At 40.9% G+C, this 19,389-nt stretch overlaps 3 protein-coding genes across 8 annotated transcripts in view; 1 reads left to right on the top strand and 2 right to left on the bottom strand.

Moving 5' to 3' along the window:
- The window catches only part of sh3pxd2aa (SH3 and PX domains 2Aa), a 118,098-nt gene extending 114,643 nt beyond the window's left edge, over positions 1–3,455 (bottom strand). For all 3 annotated transcript variants that reach the window (XM_034886235.1, XM_034886240.1, XM_034886247.1), the window contains exon 1: positions 2,896–3,455. In XM_034886235.1, coding sequence (XP_034742126.1) covers positions 2,896–2,991 — 96 coding nt within the window. In that variant the 5' untranslated portion in view covers positions 2,992–3,455. The remainder of the gene's footprint in view (positions 1–2,895) is intronic.
- A 2,932-nt stretch (positions 3,456–6,387) lies between these two features.
- On the bottom strand, positions 6,388–16,623 carry stn1 (STN1 subunit of CST complex). Of its 4 annotated transcripts, none has more exons than XM_034886830.1 (10): positions 16,516–16,623; positions 15,892–16,018; positions 15,052–15,147; positions 14,598–14,675; positions 13,341–13,514; positions 12,228–12,339; positions 9,845–9,995; positions 8,443–8,565; positions 8,262–8,334; positions 6,388–6,909 (listed from the first exon to the last, which is right to left on the bottom strand). In XM_034886830.1, the coding sequence occupies exons 1-10, from the start codon at positions 16,534–16,536 to the stop codon at positions 6,752–6,754; spliced, it is 1,113 nt and encodes a 370-aa protein (XP_034742721.1). In that variant the 5' UTR covers positions 16,537–16,623; the 3' UTR covers positions 6,388–6,751. The 4 variants fall into 4 exon arrangements, with proteins under 4 accessions (XP_034742721.1, XP_034742712.1, XP_034742731.1 ...); XM_034886821.1 differs by lacking the exon at positions 16,516–16,623 and adding an exon at positions 16,107–16,331; XM_034886840.1 differs by lacking the exon at positions 16,516–16,623 and adding an exon at positions 16,194–16,329.
- A 33-nt stretch (positions 16,624–16,656) lies between these two features.
- slkb (STE20-like kinase b) overlaps positions 16,657–19,389 on the top strand; it is a 24,439-nt gene continuing 21,706 nt past the window's right edge. Inside the window, exons 1-2 of the mRNA XM_034886405.1 lie at positions 16,657–17,397; positions 19,032–19,196. Of these exons, the coding sequence (XP_034742296.1) occupies positions 17,248–17,397; positions 19,032–19,196 (315 nt within the window). The 5' untranslated portion in view covers positions 16,657–17,247. The remainder of the gene's footprint in view (positions 17,398–19,031; positions 19,197–19,389) is intronic.

Here is a 19,389-nt window from a genome sequence, read left to right as displayed (position 1 = left end):
CGGTGCTTTGTACAGTGATGCTTCAACAGTGTCAGAGTCCTGGTATTAGTTTCACTGGGGCCACCCCATGTTAAAAATATACGCACTCACCGTCCAGTATAGGGTTTGGGGGGGTATCAGGGCTGTGTAATGAATCACATTTTGATTGTGATTTTGACTCCTAACAATCACAAAAACAATGTAACCAAGAAAAACTATTAGTTTGCATGTAAACTTTAAATGCGTCTTAGGTTCTGAATGACACGTGCACTCCCCCCCCCCCCCCCCCCCCCCGCCCGCCCGAAGGCTGAACTCACCGAGCCAGTAGTTGGAGACGCCTGTTTGTTTGTGCTAAGGACCACACAAAATGCTATTGTTTAATCGTCCTTGCGATAGCAACATGTGCAATAGACACATCGCGAAAGGTTGCGAGCGACACATCTCAAAGGACACCCCGAGATTTTTTTCTGTTAATTGACAGAAAATATCAAAAAAGTGCCCTTTAAAATGTAACTGTCATTCTTTTTTTGGTGGTGCCTTTTACATACTATCGGTATCACATATTTTCCTCATATCGTGCAGTATGTCTCATATGGGAGTACATATGGCAAAATCCCTGTGAATTCCTCGTTTCAAAAGGAGAACAAGTGTGCTAATTGTGTCCACATATCATTAAGCCCAAGGGTCTGCAGGTCTGTAATTACATAAGAGCAAGTCATTTATTAGAACTTGTTTGTGAGCTCAAAATAGGATCTGAACAGAGGTTATGCATTGCAGAGCCCCAACACAGACTCTCACTTATAACAAGTGTGGTATTGATGAGGAAGGCCACAGGAGGGAAGGATCAGGAAGGTAATAATAATCACCGCAGCCTGTTGTGAGGTTCGTTCAGTCGGAAATCCAGAGAATGAAGTGATCTACAGTACAATGATTACACAAGCCTCAAATATTAAAGGTACATTTGAAAGGTTATCAGATTGAGTTGGACTCCTGTCAAAGCTCCAGAACTGATGCTAAGTGTACAACGGGGTGAGATTATTGTGTCAACTACTGTTTCAATCTCAATTTTGAAAGCCAACACAGACAAGGTGCCCCCTTATGTGCAAAAAAGTGGACATTTGTAAATCTACAATTCCATGCAAACTGGGATATGATCAAAAGCTCCAGAAAATAAACAAAATGGAGCTTGTGCTAAGATTATTTCGTCAACTGGTCACCAGATAACTACTTTTTTTTTTTTTATTATTTCAAAATCCTTTCAGGATCCGCTTATTCCAAAGGCAGGGTCATGTTAATTTTAGACATGACATTTCAGCACTTATGGAAAACAATTAAGCCTATTTATTTTCTTTAAACTGTCCATTTCAGACATGTTTTGAAGCTTGGACCGGCAGCGTTGAACACCACTGTTCAACTGAGAAAGCCTGATAAATGATCAGTGAAGACGATCAAATAAATCTGGATTACTGGTTGTTATATGAGTCTGTGAGGACATACTGTAATTGTGGTTATTACAAATTGAAATGTTCCCTTACAAAGAAATACTGTGAGGGTGAAACTTTGTGTTGAATCTGCCTGTGGAAGTTGTGCTTTCACCATACAACTCAATGAAACACACAGGTTAGATTGCATTGCACGGATTCAACCATTCAGTGTGAATAATAAAATGTCTTCAATTTTATGACGGCTTAGTCTTGCATTTCCAGACCTGCCTCCACAGCGCTGCGGAGGAGGGTCTGGCGAGTCCACACAGCATTCCGGGATGGGGGACAGATGTGCTGTGGTTTATTGGCATTTCTTTAAAAAACAATCACAGTCGTATTGGGCGGCAGTAAGCTCCGCATGGAGCAACAGCACCATTGCAAAATAGTCCCAGGAGGGAATTTGTTTTGGTGGAACAAGTGTACGTTGAAAAGTTGTTTTAGTCGTGCAACAGAAAACTCCGATTGGACAGAGAGTCTAGCTAGCTGTCTGGATTTACCCTGCAGAGATCTGAGGAGCAGTTAACCATAGTCCTCAGAAATCCACATACAGGTGGAAATTCCTGCAGCACCGTGGCATACCCGGAAGTGGAACGTCGTTGACACAGACTAATGACGGCCTAACCCTTTACACAACTGCATGTAAACTAGCCACATAGCCTGGTGTACACTACAAGCACCATGGTGTTGATTTCGAACACTGATTTAGCTGATCAACCAATAGTTTAGTCAGAAGGTCATTAAAATAGGGTTGCAGCTAAGGAAAATTGTCATTCATTCGATTATTTTCTCAAGTAGTGGTTTTGTCTTTAAAATGAAAATTGTGAATCTTGTTTTGTCCACAAATCAAGCTGTTTAGTTTGCTGTCACAAAGGAGAGAAGAAGCTACAGTATATATGTAATATTCACAGATTTTTGCTTTTTCACATAAAGGACTCAAACCGACATAGTTGGCAAGCATTTTGATAGTTGACAACTAATCAACCAATCGTTGCAGCTCTGATGATAATCTTGGCATGTTGAAGATGCTGCCCTGCATTAGGCTACCATGCAGGTAACATCACTGAGAGTGCCCAGGCTTGCTTGACAGTACACAGTTATGACAGCTCACTGTCAGTTTAAACACTGTTGGGGGTTAGCAAGTAATGGCTTGCTTTATTATTTATAACCAAGTAAACTAGAGTCCACCACAGGTCTTAGCTTAGCTGTGGTCTTCACATGGCAGCTAGGCTACACTTCTAGTGGACTAAATGCAGCGTTTAGGTGTCACGCTGACTGGGAACAGGCCACTGAAGACACACCGCTGATACATCTCAATGGGACAAGGTGGGGATATTGATAGGTGACACGGATGAAGATGAGGCAGGCATACAGACAGACAGACAGACAGATAGATATATAGACAGACAGACAGGCAGGCAGACAGGCAACTCACGTAGTGTTTAGACGGGTTGCGCCTCTTCTCCACGTCCACGACTTTCACGTCCAGCACAGTCCGAAACTGCATCTTGACCCTGCAAAGGCTATGCATAAAAGCGACAGACAGGCAGGTAGCTGCGGCTCCAGATAAGCTATTAATCTTGTATTACGGGAGAGCGATAACAACATTCATCGCTGTGTCATTTAACGTTAACCAATTCAGCGGTCCATTAGAAAAACAGGCAGCTCAGACGTCCCTCCGTTGACTTAACGGCCATTAAAATCTGGTGAGAAACTTGTTAATATAGTACATTTAAGCCTGCTCCGGTCGCCCTCGGTGAAATACACACGGCCGAATATCCGAGCACAGAGCGGTGTTCATTGCCTTCAGTGGCCAGTGTAGGACGGCGTGCTGAATGAAGGCGGTAACATAAAAAAAAGAGGAGAAAAAAAGTGAAACGAGTTCCTTTGTGTCTGCCGCGATGCCTACAAAAGGGGCATCTGTGTACCTGGAGGTTATAGGGGGCTGGCTACAGGCGAGGGAGCCGGCAAATCCAGCGCCAAACGCCTCCTGCATTACAGCACGCGCAGCGAATTTAGTGAACGGAGTGGGATGGGCTTCATGCACGCACTCAGGGCTGCTTAAAGCGCTCGAGAAAAACACGTTTGTCTGTGTCTTCTTAGATAAGAAACGTGCTGTTGTGTGACAAAGGAATGATGATGCACGGTGTAGACTAGTCTTCGCTCTGTTTTATCATTTCACTCATTTATTCTTCTTCTTTCGGTGGCCCCATAAGTTTTCCTCCCCGTTTAAGAGAATGTGAAATAAATGTGTTATCTGGCACAATAGATAGGCCTGGATTCAACGTAAACTCTATGTTATTAATTGAAATGTCCCTATAATTGTGCTGTGCACAACAGAGGGCAGCGTGGTTATGGAGCTATGTACTCTCCTGGGTCTGAGTCATGAGCAGAGCTTTCTGGCCGGAGACACGAGCAACTGGAGATATGGATACAGATGTTTCACAGGCGACCAATCAGCAGCAGGCTGCTCCACACGAAAGAGCCAATTAACGACCAAACACTGCCCCCCTGTGTGTGCACACAATAAGCACGAGGATGAAAAATTAAATAAATAATAATAATAATAAAAAAGCCCATTGAGGGAAGAAAAATATACGGGGAACAGCTAAGACGCATTAAGACCTTTAACAGATTTATAAAGCTTTACTAAGACCAGACCGGTATCAGCCTTGACCCCAAGGCTGCAAATTCCAACTGGGCAACTGCCCCAGGGCACAGGGACTCCAGGGGTCCTGAAAGCTCCAGTCTCACGGGTAGTGGAGCAGATAAGTAGGAGTGTCAGCTGCTTTATTGTATTGTAATTAAATAGGCAAGGATGGATTACCAACCAGGCAAAGTTTGCAACTTCCCCAGGGCCACAGATCATCAGGGGGGACCCAGAGTTCATTGTGAAGCAATTCATTTGTGGCTATTTATTTAATTGGCTTTCAGGCAAATCATACATTTGTAATTAAAGGAGAAGTCCACCGGTTTTACACCACTTATTTTAGACATCATGGTGGAGTGAGTGAGTGCTACACAGTGTGTAAAAATAGCTGTGTAGTATTTTTTTTTTATATATTTTTGTTTGCTCTGCAGGGAGCTTTTCAATGCCTGAGAAAATGTTGTTTTCTTGGTTGTTTTCTCGCCTTGGGTTAAGAAGCTTCACATTTTAAACTGCAAGTCTGCAGTTACAAAGCAGAGCATGGAGTTTGACAGACATTTATTAGTCAGGGGAAGTCAATTGAGTTACATTTTGGGAAATGTTGAATCCAACGTTTTGAAGCATGAACTATAGTTTGAACAAAAACTCTAAAGATTTATGCTAGAAATACATCATATGGCATACTCGGCATGAATTAATGCATCAAATTTGAGTAGTTATAGAACCACGAGGCTGTGACATATTGGTGCATGTTGTATATTGGCATTAGGATGTGCTTGTTACTGCTTATTTAATTAAGTGTCAGAGATGGTAACAATAGCCTTTACCAGTAGTATTATGTAACACTATTTTTTCCCTGCATTTTTTGAGACAGCCAAGAAACACAAAGAATTTATAACATTAAACTAGTAAAAAAAAAAGCACATATATATAAAATTGTACATATCGCCATAGTGCTGCCATGTACATAAACAAATATACAGCACAATATACATACACAGATACCTTAACACTATTTTTCTTTTATGTTTATCTTATGTAGTTTTGCTACGTCTAGCCGGCCAGGTGGGTGCATCATTTTGATGCTGAGGAAATGGACATGGTTTAGGGGTGGATGAGTGGATGAGGGGGATGCTGCTTCTTGAATTATTTTCTGTTAAATATGTTGCAGTTCTGTCTTGAGAAAAACATTTTTAGAACCGATACAAATTGCAAACAGTCAGTCAGAAAAAAAGTAATTGATCCCCTGTTGTTTTTGTACATTTGCCCACTGCCAAAAAAACTGATCAGACTATATTTTAATGGTAGATTTATGTGAACAGTGAGAGACAGAATAACAACAACAAATATAGAAAAACACATGTAAAAAATGTTATGAATTAATTTGCATTTTAATAAGGGAAACATGTATTTGACCCCTCTGCAAAACGCAACTTAGTACTTGGTGGCAAAGCCCTTGTTGGCAATCCCAAAGGTCAGGTGTTTGTTGTTGTTTCCACTAGGTTTACACACATCTCAGGAGGGATTTTGTCCCACTCCTCTTTGCAGATCTTCCCCAAGTCATTAAGGTTTTGAGGCTGATGTTTTACAACTCGAACCTTCAGCTCCCTCCACAGATTTTCCATGGGATTAAGGTCTGGAGACTGGCTAGGCCACTCCAGGACCTTAATGTGCTTCTTCTTGAGCCACTCCTTAGTTGCCTTGGTACTGTGTTTTGGGTCATTGTCTTGCTTAAATACCCATCCACGACCCATTTTCAATGCCCTGGCTGAGGAAAGGAGGTTCTCACAGACCGGGCACTGCAGGATGTCAGTCCTTCACGGCATAGTGTGTTATCAATTGTTTTCTTGGTGACTATGGTCCCAGCAGCCTTGAGATCATTGACAATATCCTTCCGTGTAGTTCTGGGCTGATTCCTCACTGTTCTCATGATCATTGCAACTCCACGAGGTGAGAGCTTGCATGGAGCCCCAGGCCGATCGAGATTGACAGGTCTTTTGTGTTTCTTCCATTTTTAAATAATCGCTCCAACTGTTGTCACCTTCTCCCCAAGCTGCTTGGCAATGCTCTTATTACCCATTCCAGACTTATGTAGGTCTACAATCTTGTCTCTGACATCCTTGCAGAGCTCTTTAGTCTTGGCCATGGTGGAGAGTTTGGAATACGTTTGATTGATTGCTTCTGTGGACAGGTGTCATTTATACAGGTAACAAGCTGAGAGCTCATTGTTGCCCCAGGGTTCCCTGGAAGGTTAATCCAGTCATGCATGAGCCATGTCTCTGTTGCCTAATCTGTTATTTATTTGCTATTTATTTGAGCATTTCTACTATCATAAATATTTGCAACAGTGCATAGTGGCCTTGAAAGCTTCCCTTTTCCATAAGCTTCTTAATTATATAAGGCACACATTTACCGTCAACTTATTATGTAACCTTAAAACACTCACTTAAAATAAAACAACAAATATGCAGTTGAACTGATATTGGTAAATGCCACACTTACAGCAGTATTAGTCATGATGAACAAAAGGTAATCAAACGGCATTAGATTACTTAAACATTTTGGACGCTCACATTTAAGAGCAATAAGCCATGCTACACAGTCTATACAGTAATCCTGGGTTCTTGACTCCACTGGGCTCATGTTAAAACACAGTGTAATGGCTGTCGCTGGTGCTGACGATGTCACTGTTGCACTCCAGTGATTTGAGGACCAGCTCCAGTGCCGCTTTGCTCACGTTGAGGCTGTACCGCTGCCTGACTGCAGACAGGATGTGCAGGATGTGGCAACCCTTCTCTGCATCTAGAGGCACAGGAGGACGCAACTGTCAACACACAGGTCTACGTAATGTGGCTAGGAGTACCGAGGTTATATGGAGACTGTAGAGCAACACTACAAAACAGGGATTTTTGGAGTTATGTTAAGCAGTTATTAAGCATTTGTCCTGGATTTATTTTTTACAAAAACCTTTGTAAGAATGAAGAGAAATCCATTTTACAAGCAGTAATACAAAAAGGCATCTAAATGAAGTCCCTATATAAAGAGATTAGCAAGTGACATAAAGCAGGTGTGATTGTTGTTATTGTACTAATTTGATATTTGACAAGCACATTGATGTCTTGATTTCTTTAACGGAACGGTAATTACTGCTTCTTCTGGATCAATGGAAGTACATTTCCAGGGTAAAGCCTGGAAAGGATGTTGGCTCTCTGTGTGTTGTCATTTTCTAAATTGCTTCGTTTCGTGAAACAACAACAAACTATGAGCTAGCAGGCCCAACGTTGAAAATGTCAAGTTTGGATGAACATTTGGATCATGCAACAAGGCAGGCCTGCTTGGTTCTTTCGAGGAATGATTGTAGAGATTTACAGAGAATATGTTGACAGCCTTTACTCTCTAACCGGGACGTTTTGGGAATGATCGGTGCGATTTCTGCAAAAGTACACACGGTGATAAACGGGTAAGAGCAATATGACATTTAACCATGTATCCTGCTTATTTAAAAAGCTCATGTTGCTGTACTGTGTGAAGAGACCACCACTAAGGCCTATAAAAAAAGAGACTTTAGATCCAGTATTATGGGGACCACTAAGGTCTATATAAAAGCATCCAAAAACCACCATGTCATGGGACCTTTAAACTGTTCCTATTGTAATATAATAACATACTATTTATCCCAGTATCCTCTGCACTATTCTACACATTTAAATATTTTTTATTGAATTCTTCATTGCACGCATGCCTCTATATTGTTTCTTTTTAGAGTATGTATATATTGTGTATTGGTGTGTATTTTTTTGTTTTGGTAGTTTTTTTACGTGTAAGCATATTGTGAGCACATTGTGACCAACAATGCTCCAAAGACAAATTCCTTGTATGTGTCCTCATACCTGCCAAATTAAAGCTGATTCTGACTCTGATTTAAGAAATGCAAACAACCCGGAGCATTATTTTCTCCTATCCCAGAATAATCAGACCGTACTCTACAGCGCTGTGGAGATAAGGCTGGAAAGGGGTGAGTAAAGACTGCTAGACTCAACGTATTAAAACAAAGTAGTTTTTTGACAGTGAGTCAAACTAAAACTACAGTATTTCAAAGGGTGTTTCATTAATTTATAGTTAAGAGTAAGTAAAAAAAGAATAAGTGCACCTACACTTCTCCCTCTTGGAGTCCTCCCTGATGATGTCTTTGACGGCCATGCGTAGATCTGTGTCATGTGCAGTCACCTGGTGAGGGACATCAGCATCAAACAAACTTGTGCATAATGAATCCTCACAATACTAACTTACTGAAGTGGGGAAGAATTTCTTTAGGATATCTCTGCTGTTTCTTACATGATAGACTTCGTCCTGGGATTTGACTTTGCGGTACACAATACCCTCATCCTGTAAAATTTGCAGCGCCTCCTTCAGGAGCTGGCGGAGCTGCTGGCATGCAGATGGACCCGCCACAGGCTCCTTCACATCCACAGAGAAGCACGATAACACAACAGAGCTGAAACTAAGGTTTATTGGAACTAGCACAAGGTTTAGCAATGTTTTTTTATTTTTACAGTCAATATATGAACATTAGCATGTGGAGATGCGATAAAGCATCAAAACAGAAGCAGAGAAGGACACTAGTGTGGCATCCATACAGTTTTAGTTGCTTTCCGTTTAAGTTTTAGATCATTTTCTTTTATCAAATTGTACTTAGGGTTGAAAACCTTTGGGTTTTTTTCTGATACCGGTGCTAAACGTAACGGTGCTTGTGCCTGAACCGACACATTTAAAATGTAATACCACTAACTTCCTTCCCCAGTTAATTGCTGTTAAACAACGAGATGGCAGAAGGGTACTTTACAATGTAGTTGAATGCCCCATTAAGTCCCGTCGGAGTTGTTTCTGTAATATCTCAGATTCCGGCAATGTCCATGATGCAGCTATTCTCCTCTGTGTCTTTAGCTGCAGACTATTGGACGTCCCGGTGTTGGAATCCTTTCCAGTAAAATACAGCCACACGTTGGACAGTTTAGCTTTTAGCATTTTAACCGTCTTTAAGCCAACTACTAGCTAACCGTAGATTAACGCTACCGGCTGCTAAGTGTATTGTTAGCGTGCTTGCGTCATGTGTCGCAATGCTTCTGTTGCCTGTATCATCCGTTTCAGAACCTCAGAGGGCAGAGCAGGAATATGAGTGGAAGCCACCAATGAGACACCAAAATCCTTTGGTCAGGTAGATACCAGTTGTTTAGGAACCGGGGCCATTGTTACAACATGTAGCGGTACCCAAACCTAATTGCACTGCTATGCGGAAACATCTCAGTGTGATGAATTCGTCTTTTTTTAAAGATTATTTTTGGGGGCATTTTCAGTCTTTATTGTTGAGAGGACAGCAGAAGACATGGGGAATGACATGCAGCAACAGGCCGCAGGTCCGAGTCAAACCCGGGCCCAATGCGTCGAGGAGTTAACCTCTATAGATGGGCGCCCACTATACCAAGTGCGCTATCCGGGCGCCCAGTGTGATGAATTCTTGTCCATTTTTTGTGGGAAGAAGGAAAAAGTGTAGAATTTAAAATAAAAGAATACAAATGAATCCTTTGAAATCCAATCCTTGCTATATTTCTTTATTTATTTCTTCATTCTCCCCTAAGAAGGACATTTCAAGTATAGTCTCCAGGATTTATTTTTCATTTCATGCCACCATCTCACACATCTTCAAAAAGAAATGGTTGGTATTATTATTGGGGCGTACCTGGTCTGCTGATGCTGCCGGAGGCTGGCTGGAGATGAGAGGCTGGAGGAGGTCCTGGACATCATAGGGTCTGAACCTGCTCACCGACTTCTGCTTAAAGAAATCCTTGATCGTATTTGTTGCCTTGCTGAGGGAACTGATGCTTGAGTCACTGAGCAACAGACAAACAAAATACGATTTACACTAATGCACACACACACACACACACACACACACACACACACACACACACACACACACACACACACACACACACACACACACACACACACACACACACACACACACACACACACACACACACACACACACACACACACACACACACACACACACACACACACACACACACACACACACTTCCACTGTGACAGCTTGTTACTTTTACTTTCTAATTTCATAAATTACTTAGGATGCATTTGATTGTTTAGTTGTGGTTTTCTTCCTGTCAACGTATGTAAAAATTAAAGCCTGCTTTCATTTTGGTTCCATGTAAAGATGTGTACTTTACTGCAGTGTCTCTTGTAGTGATTTGTAATGCTTTTTAATTGTTACTACCTGCAATGTCTCACTACATCTTGTAGTACAAACAAACACAGTGAAACTTTAAAGGTGCTCCAAGTGATGTTGGGTGACGTTACTTGTTGTTGACGTTCGAAGCATTTTCAAACAAAAGTAGACCTCCCCGCCTCATCCCGTTCCCTCCCCCACTCTTCTGTGCTTCCGCGCGCTAACCGCCCACCCCCCCACCTCCTTCTTGTCAGTTATTGGCTGCAACGCTGGAACCCTGTTTATGTATGCTTGGTGGTGCAGATGGGCACAGTTTTTTGTAGACCTTGGGCTGTCTACAGACACCATGTGTTTTTTTACAGTGTGTTCTGGGGACAAGCAGCTTGCAGATAGTGAGATGTTTCCTGTATGTGACAACAAATGTTGTAGCCTAAAATATGCGTAACATCTCTTAGAGCACCTTTAAGGGGCAACACTCAACGTTTTACACGTAAGGCCAAAAAAAGTCTCAATGTCTTGACACGTCATTGCTAGCCTGATAATCAGATTGTATCATTTGCCATTTGTTCCCCCTTCTATTCATTAAACCTGACAGTGTGCTTGTTAGTTGGTTTCTTGTTGGGGGGGGTAAGTATTTTGTTTTGCCCGAAACAGTAGCAAAGTGACGCATCTGTTTTGAAATGTTGGTTTGAGAGTTATTTCTGTAAATTGCCTTACAACTAACTGCACCGCTGCTTCGATCTCATCCCTGTGCTACCATTTTTCTATATAAAAGGTACAGTACGTACATTGTTATGTGTATATCATAGGATTTGGATTGATGCTGTTTTTTGTAAGCTGTGTTGAGACTTCTGTGACTATGTATTTTAAATCCAATTCACTTGTAGCACTTATTGCACTTGGCGTTTTTTTGTTATGATAAATGTCTGGTCCTAACTTATTGTTCGCCCTTGTTTGTCACTCTGAGTAGAAAATGCTGAAGGCTACGTGCTCTGTTGAGTATTTGGTTGTCATGACTTTGCGAGTGATTGATGTCCTGTCCTATCAAAGTGGAAAGATAGCGGCCAACGTGCAATTGAGTTGAGCGGAGCAGAAGACAGAATTGTGCAATTGCGATTTCATGACATTCTGACAACGGCGGGCAAAAGACATCAAATCTGTGAGAAGCCAGGAGGAGACTGTCACTTTCCCCCAATGAATACATGAAACTAACAGGAATGCCATATTTCCATCACGTTTTCTACATGGTTTTCCACTGTCCAGCTTTTATGATTCTCATTTAATTATGTTATGTCATAGTTAAAATCAGGCATTGAAAACCAGTTCCAGCCTTATGGTTTTTGCAGGTTTCACCAAGTCAAATTTAAGACTTCTTAAGACCTTTCTAAGACCATTATAATGTAATTTCAAGACCTATATCAAGACATCAAAAACAACATACGTAAATGTCAGAGCCGGGAAACTAAATTTATACTTCCCCATAGCTGAAGAATAAAATCCGTTCCAAAAGAGACTCACACTGCCTGGCACTCAGCTGCAATATAAGTTGCATCTGGTCTCATTTGTAGTTGTAATGCAGTAAATTATATTCAGAGTAGAGAAAGAAAGAACTACAACGCCACAAAAAATAAAAAACATTGTAAGCGCTGCGGGAGAGATAATGTAAACCTGTTTAAAATCCTAGAACACAATTTGTTTAAGATTTTTTAACACCCCACCAACTGCTAAAATTCAGTGGATAGAAATGCATTATAAAGCAATTTCTTTTACCATTTTTGGGGAATTTGTTTAAAATGTACAACAATTTGGATGGAAACCTGGCCACAGTGTTGTGATCTACTACAATGGTACGATAAGCAATGGATATTTGTACCCCGTTGCAGTAGGTTGCAGCTGAGGGGGTTTGTCATAGCACTGTCTGTAGAGCTGAGGAACCTCCATCATCCACGCTATCTGGACCGCCATCACTGGGTCGTTCACTTTATCTGGGAACACACACGGACACAGATACACACATGATGAATGGGCAGAGCATATGGATGGCGTGTACTCTCAAATAAAACAAATGAGCTGTGTGTGGTGTGATGTTATGTGTGTGTGTGTGAGAAAGATAGACACATATAGGGCCATCATTAAATGAGACTGCAGTGCTAGGATGAAGAATTTCACTTCAGAGTGTGTAGAGAGGATTATGTGACCTACTGCACATTCTTGTTTGAGGATTTCTTCTTTCCAGTGAACCGCTGGTTAAATGTTAGTATTCTTGGACATTGGTTGTCTTATTCTAATTTAGCTGGTAGGTAAATTAGTAGACTTGCACTTCCAGACCTATCTCCACAGTGCTGTGGAGTAACATCTGGCTCAACACACAAAAAAAACACTCTGGGTTGTTAACATGTCTTTAAACCAATCACCATCGTCTTGGGCGGGGCTAAGCTCCGGATGTAGCAGCGGTGGCCCTGCAAAGTAAGCTCAGGAAAAATCCTGTTTTGGTTGGACATTTGCACCCCGGCAAAAGATAACACCACATACTGTACAATATTAACGAAGTTAACTGTTGACACAATATAGTACCGCGTGCTATTGAAATTCGCAACGATAGAAGGTTAACCGTCATTTGCTCCTACCAGTTTATCGCTGTGTGAAGTTCGTCCACAGCAATCCAGCCAGTCGGCCCCAAAACATCCCAGTTAGAGAGGAAATGGTAAACATATTCTTTTTAAATCTTGCTTTGTTGCATGATCCTAATTTATTTAAATACCTTTTTAGCGTGGAGATTGCTAGCTTAAAATTTGTTGTTAATTCCCGAAGCGAAGGAAGTTTGAGAACGGCAACACACAGAGAGCAGAAAGAGAGGTAACTCCAGCGTGATGTCAGGCAATTTTACTGGAAATGTCCTTTTGTTTATCTAATGAGTAACAGTGGGCGATGAATTTCAATATCAAACTGCCACCGCGGCCTGCAGAGGGTGGTGCTCAGCACTCACAGTAGGTGGAGGCCATGATTTCTCTCTGTTGCCTCGACGTCTTCACCGGCCCTCTGACTCGGAGCACCTCTCCAATCTCCAGATGGCAGCGGCTCTGCTGGGCCTGTCTCAGCTTCTCCAGTTCCCTGGCTGGGTCGAAGCCTCCCTCAGCCCCGTCGCTGGGTTTTCCCCCTGCTGGAGATGATAAAATATTACAGGATATTACACAATATCCATTATAGCCAATTTGGGTACCACCTACTGTAAGCTTTCAATGTAGGTGAAAGACTTTTCTAAGATCTTATAATTGTAGTTGGACATCCTTAGCAAGTGTTGTCTTTAAGCTTTTTGAGTCTTATTTATTTGTTATCCAATGTGTTAGGCACGAATATGGTGATAATATTGCAACAAAATGATTTAAAAAAGGAGATGCAAGACTAACTCAAAGGCAGACGAAACAGACTGCAAAGATCACCACAGCGACCCAAAACAAAGAAAAGAAAACAAAAATGACCAAAAAGAGACACAACACGACTGCAATGAGATGAGATATCCCACAAAGAGACACAAAATGTGTGGGGAAATTGCATTTTTTTTTTAATGAAAAATGTAATATTTTCTAAACGTCCCCTGCAAAACACACATACCTAAGTCTTCCACAAACCAAGGGAAAACACTGTCATTGGTTGGTGGTTTTATATAACCGTACAATAATGTTTGTTGTATGTTGTTTGTTTATTTGGATTCCCATTAGCCTCACCATAAGCTAGAGGCTATTCTTCCAGGGGTCCTGCAGTCTATTTAGTGACAATAAAATGTACACATTACCCAAACATTAGATATTACCTCACATTAAACACACTTCACAAAATACAACTCTAAAAAATAAAAATAAACTCACTAAATGGTAACAAAAAGCCCATGTAACTGATCGAGAATTATACTGAGTGTTTTGTTGTTTTAAATGATTTGGGAGTAAGATCCACTGGCACATTGCTATGTGTATGTATGAAAGTTGATTTGTTTTAGCTTTAGGTCAAACAATACATCCTCCCACTGCATGCCTTGTTGAATACTGATGTGTATCTGTACTAAAGGATGGTTTTTTTTATTCAAAGTAAAAGGTCTTACACAATACACAAATCTATTTTTAACTTTAAACCCTTTAAATCTCTGATCTGATGTTACCTAGACCCCCTTGTCTCAGTTTACCAATGACATGGTGTTCCTGAAAATTCCACCACACTAAAACTACGATTCACACAAATGCAAACTCACATTTAGTAGGATTCCCCTCCTCTTTCAACAGGTCATTTTTCCAACATAGGCAGTTTATTACGCCAGTACCGTCGTCCACTGTGAACAGATCAAAATATACTCAAAATCTGTTTTTGCTTGACAGGAGATTGGGAAGTCAGAGTTATTTTTTAGGCCTTTATTGAACGGGAGAGCGTGTGTCGGTTTGTGAAATGTACAAAAAATAAACCAAGGCATTGTCAAAGATGAAGACTTTCTCAATCCATAACATGCAAGAGTATCCCTTTTCTGTGTGGGTCCCAAAATGACACCCATCATTCAAAAACCTATTGCTGAAATATTGTATGTATTATTAATATCAATACATACCAGATACATACATAAACACATACTGTAAATTTGCTAGTGTAATGAATTTACTGAAATAACAGCAAACAAAATATGGTTTGTTACACACAGGTCCATAGCAAGATACCTCCATAACAGAAGAAGTCGTCTCTTTCTCTCTTGTATACCACTGTCCCAAGTACATCCACTTTATAGATTGGATGGGCGTTGTAGAAGTAAATACCTGTGAGACATGGGTGGATAAAAATAAGAAAGCGTCAACTATGGTTGGACGATTTATGGAGACAATCAAATATAACAGTATTTTGGACCAAATACCTTGATTTGGGTATTGCAACGATATTGTAGGGTTGACCATCGTTGCTTTCACAAAATATGTATACAATGAGATTTGTGATAAATAATCATCAGTAATATGGACACGATGACAAAGTGGGTAAAGGTAAATAATAGAACTACGAGTAGAGTCTGGTAAGTTCAGAAAAGGACATCACTTTACTGTAAGGCAGCCTGTAAAAGCAGGAACAGACAACCCTCACAACATATTACGAAACCTAAAATGTAAGACGATATCTAATATCATGATGTCGATTTATATTGATATATTGCAGAGCCCTGGCATCAACTATTATCATTGTCAACATTACACATCTGACACTGTATTAACAAAAAAGAGAGTATAAAGAGCTTCAAGGACCAAGGCTATCATCTACAGTCAATGACTTAAACCTAATAAGTGGTAAGTGACAAAAAACAGTCAACATCTAAAAACTGTTGCTACTCTTGGCTAGGAACTCACAAAGTAATCAGCTAAACTGGCTGACTGACGTTCATTTATAAATTGCTAGTTTAGGGATATTAGGGCACAAATATTCAGACCTATAATGTTGCTTGTGAAGTTTCAAGTGTAAATACCAAGAACACAGTCAGTAAATGAAAGAACTTTTGTTTCTTTGGGTGTTATTACCTGGCACCTGTGTGGACTCTTTCATCTGCAGGATGTCTCTAACATACAGCCTGGCGAAGGCAGAAAACATCGGGTCCAGCCCCCACAACATCGACGGGGTCTCTTCCGCTGGATCCATCGTAGCTGCCTGCATTTCATCATGAAAGCAAACAAAGATTATTAACCTTTTTTCCCCAAAACGGCCTAGAGAGTGGTTTTGAGCTAGCGTTAGCTACCGTGGAGTACTTAAGAGAAACCCAAGTATTAGTCACGTGACGCTTATAGTAACGCATGTTAAAAACGTAACGTTATTTGTTATTTACGGTGTCACATACATTATATATGCTCGTGTCAGAAAGGCCACAGTTGCAGTATAATATAACAAAATATTACTACGTTTAAAAGCGTTGTATTAATTTACTGTCCTTAACTTCTGTACAGCGCGTTCGTGTTTCGCAATGGTGTGTGGGACATGTAGTTTCAGGGAGACACACAAAGAAACTTGACTGTAGTATTTGTTGAGGTGACGGTGGCAGATTGACGCAGGAATACTACAACCAATACGTTGCACACAGCCGACTGATAGTTTTTCTTGATAAAAATATGATAAAGTATCGTGGTAAATGGTTTAAACATCCCCCGCACAATTTGTGTTTGGTCTCCCATACAGACGAGGGCAGCAGAAGACTGAAATTACCCCGCCAACTGTCAAACACGAGGAGCACGAAGAGAAAGAACCGCAGCTGCGCGCACTCGGGAACGCGCATAGACACTAAATCCGCTAGATTACTAAACCCGTCTCACACCAAGCGAAAGGTGACTGTTTTTTTATTACCATTTAAGCTAATGTTAATGCACGGACCAACTGTACCCGTTTAGCCTCAAGGAAACTAATGAATTATTCTGTGGAATACAACTAATTGGGAGGACGCCTTACTCATCATTTGTTTTCTTTTGGTTGAGAAAGAACCGTACAGGGTTGTCGGGCCAGTTGGTCGTCAGGAGTTGGAACAACGACGAGCTTCACTTACTACTTTGCATAAAAATAAAGTCTTGTTTTAGGCGGATATTCAATGCTAGGACACGTCAACGTCAACCGTTAGCTATTTATATCGGGGTGTACAATGACCCAAAGAGAAAGAGCTATTCTCTGGACTGACCAAAACGGTGTCAAAGGCTAGGCTAGGTTTTGTTACTTAATATTATGAAAGCTACTGTTAAACTCTGTGCTGACCAAACGGACATTAATAGCTAATGGGACACCCATTATTCCCAAAACTTATGCTGAAGTGAACTGTGTTCTACTGTGACACTACTTTGGCGTTTTAAAGTTGAATTCTTTTGTCAACTTGCGAATTGAACGAGGAGGGTTTCAGCATGTCATTTTTTAATTTCCGTAAAATATTTAAATTGGGATCAGAGAAGAAGAAGAAACAGTATGAACACGTGCGCAGAGATGAAAATCCAGAGGAAGTATGGGACATAATCGGTGAATTGGGTGATGGAGCCTTTGGAAAAGTGTTCAAGGTAGGAAATGCCTCAGAGCTGCTCTTTGTAGACGATGTTTTTTTTCTCCTTTTTTTGCTGTATTGTGGCCGACTTTTGTTTTCATAAAATGGACCAAAACTTCAAAAGTCCTGTAACCCAGCAATCCTCTTTTTGAAGCTTGACACAAGGTATCAGCTACCAGCAGTGTCCCCTTAGTGTTGTATTGCTTTGACCCACCCAACATCTTCCAACCAGTAAACCAGGACTGTGGCAGAGAGGTGTCAAATATGACTGCTGAGGTCCCTCTTCACACTCCTATCCCTTTCACTGTGAAGTTTGCTTACATGTCATCACACCCATTCATTGCTGGAAACTGACTTGATGGCACAAAAAGTTAACATCGTCTTTGTCGTATAACTACAGGTATAAACGATGGCTAGAGCAATCAGAAATGTGACATTTTCCAAACAGGAGCACTTTTATGATGCTGGTGGATGATTATTATGGTTTATATCCTATCTGTTCTTTAGCTTCATCTTTAAATCCAACAAGCCAGCCAAATAATTCCCCTTTTCCTTTTTTGGAAAGCTAACCCAATGTCAAAGCAACCCCTTTTTTCCCCTTTTAACAGGACCATTGTTTGGGTTAGCCTAATGCATAGCTCGAGCTAAAAGCTTAATTTGCATGAGTGACAGTGAATGTTATCACACAGGAGGGCTCCACCAGCAAGTCTGTGGCTAATGAATTCAGCTTACATGTTCTGTTTTGCTCTCTGTTGCCAAATGCTATTTTTGGACACTTTGAAATAGTTGGACTTGGTGTTACTTTGTATCATACTTAAATTAAGCCTAATCTTCTTGCACAATGGTTTAGTCACATGTTGCCAATTTCCCAGCATTCCAACAGCAAGGCTCAATTGACAGGACCTACTGTTAAAGGATGGGAAAACGGACCAAAACAAATCATTTTATCATTGTAATTCCATAGAAGCAGTTTATGTTTGTCCTACTGGCAGTTATATGCCAAAGTCACGCTGAAGGAGATTTAGTCTACAAATACTAAATTGCAGTCTTATGTCTGGGTTTTGGCCCATACCAGTTGTACTGCCCCACAGCACTGTTGCATGGGATAGTTCACACACTCTATTGAGTCATAGTGCAATATAAACTGTCTGCTTTAGTACAGCTAAGTAGATTATGGGGGGTTACTTTTTAAATGGTATATATGGCTGACCGCAGAATACTGGCAGGTTATCAGGAAGTGGCTGCATCCCATATCGCTGTGGCGACTTCATTGAGCACATCCTGCCTGCAGAGAAGCCAAAACAAACCACAGAAAATTCCACTTTAACGTGACATATCTCGTGTTCTGCTAACTTAACTTAGGCCTACAGCAAAGCAGGCAAGATTTAGTTGTTGTTTTCAGATCCTATTAATGGTTGTGAAGTGTATGTGGCAGGTCTGAGGTCAAGACAACCTAGAGTCCAACATAAACCACGTTTGGCCTTAAATAAGTCTTTAAGATGACGTGTGTTCATCCTGAGCAGTAACATGAGAACAAATACACATTCTCGGAACTAGATCCCGAGATACAATAAAAGCAAGACTTAAGACTACCTTACTATGCTGCCTTTGGCCATACAGCAACAGTCTAATAATATTCTCATCTTACAGGCTCAAAACAAACAGACGGGAATTCTAGCTGCAGCCAAAGTTATTGACACAAAGACTGAGGAGGAGTTGGAGGACTACATGGTGGAGATTGACATCCTGGCCTCCTGCAACCACCCAAACATTGTCAAACTGCTCGATGCTTTCTATTATGAGAGCAAACTCTGGGTGAGTAGAAAGAAGAGCTCTCTGGAGAGACAATGCCATCAGTGTTTCCTCTGTATTACCACCCAAACAGGGAAACACATGGACCTAAGACAGCACTTTGATTTAGTGATGCATTTTTTTCTGAAACACAAATTAGACCAGTATTGATATTATGAGGGAGTATACAATAAAGGTTTTAAGCGGTGTATGTTGT

Source organism: Etheostoma cragini, chromosome 2 (assembly GCF_013103735.1).
Source record: "Etheostoma cragini isolate CJK2018 chromosome 2, CSU_Ecrag_1.0, whole genome shotgun sequence".
NCBI lineage: Eukaryota > Metazoa > Chordata > Actinopteri > Perciformes > Percidae > Etheostoma > Etheostoma cragini.
Note: the sequence above shows the minus strand (reverse complement) of the source record. Positions and strands in the feature narration are given on the sequence as shown.

What these genes read in the sequence shown, in the direction of transcription:
- stn1 (XM_034886821.1), bottom strand. Translation starts at nt 16,163, where the DNA reads ATGCGTTACTATAAGCGTCACGTGACTAATACTTGGGTTTCTCTTAAG. An exon ending in CGGCAGCATCAGCAGACCAG is followed by an intron (nt 8,566 to 9,844) that starts GTACGCCCCAAT and finishes GTGGATGTGAAG; the next exon opens with GAGCCTGTGGCGGGTCCATC. An exon ending in CCCAGGACGAAGTCTATCAT is followed by an intron (nt 8,335 to 8,442) that starts GTAAGAAACAGC and finishes GTCCCTCACCAG; the next exon opens with GTGACTGCACATGACACAGA.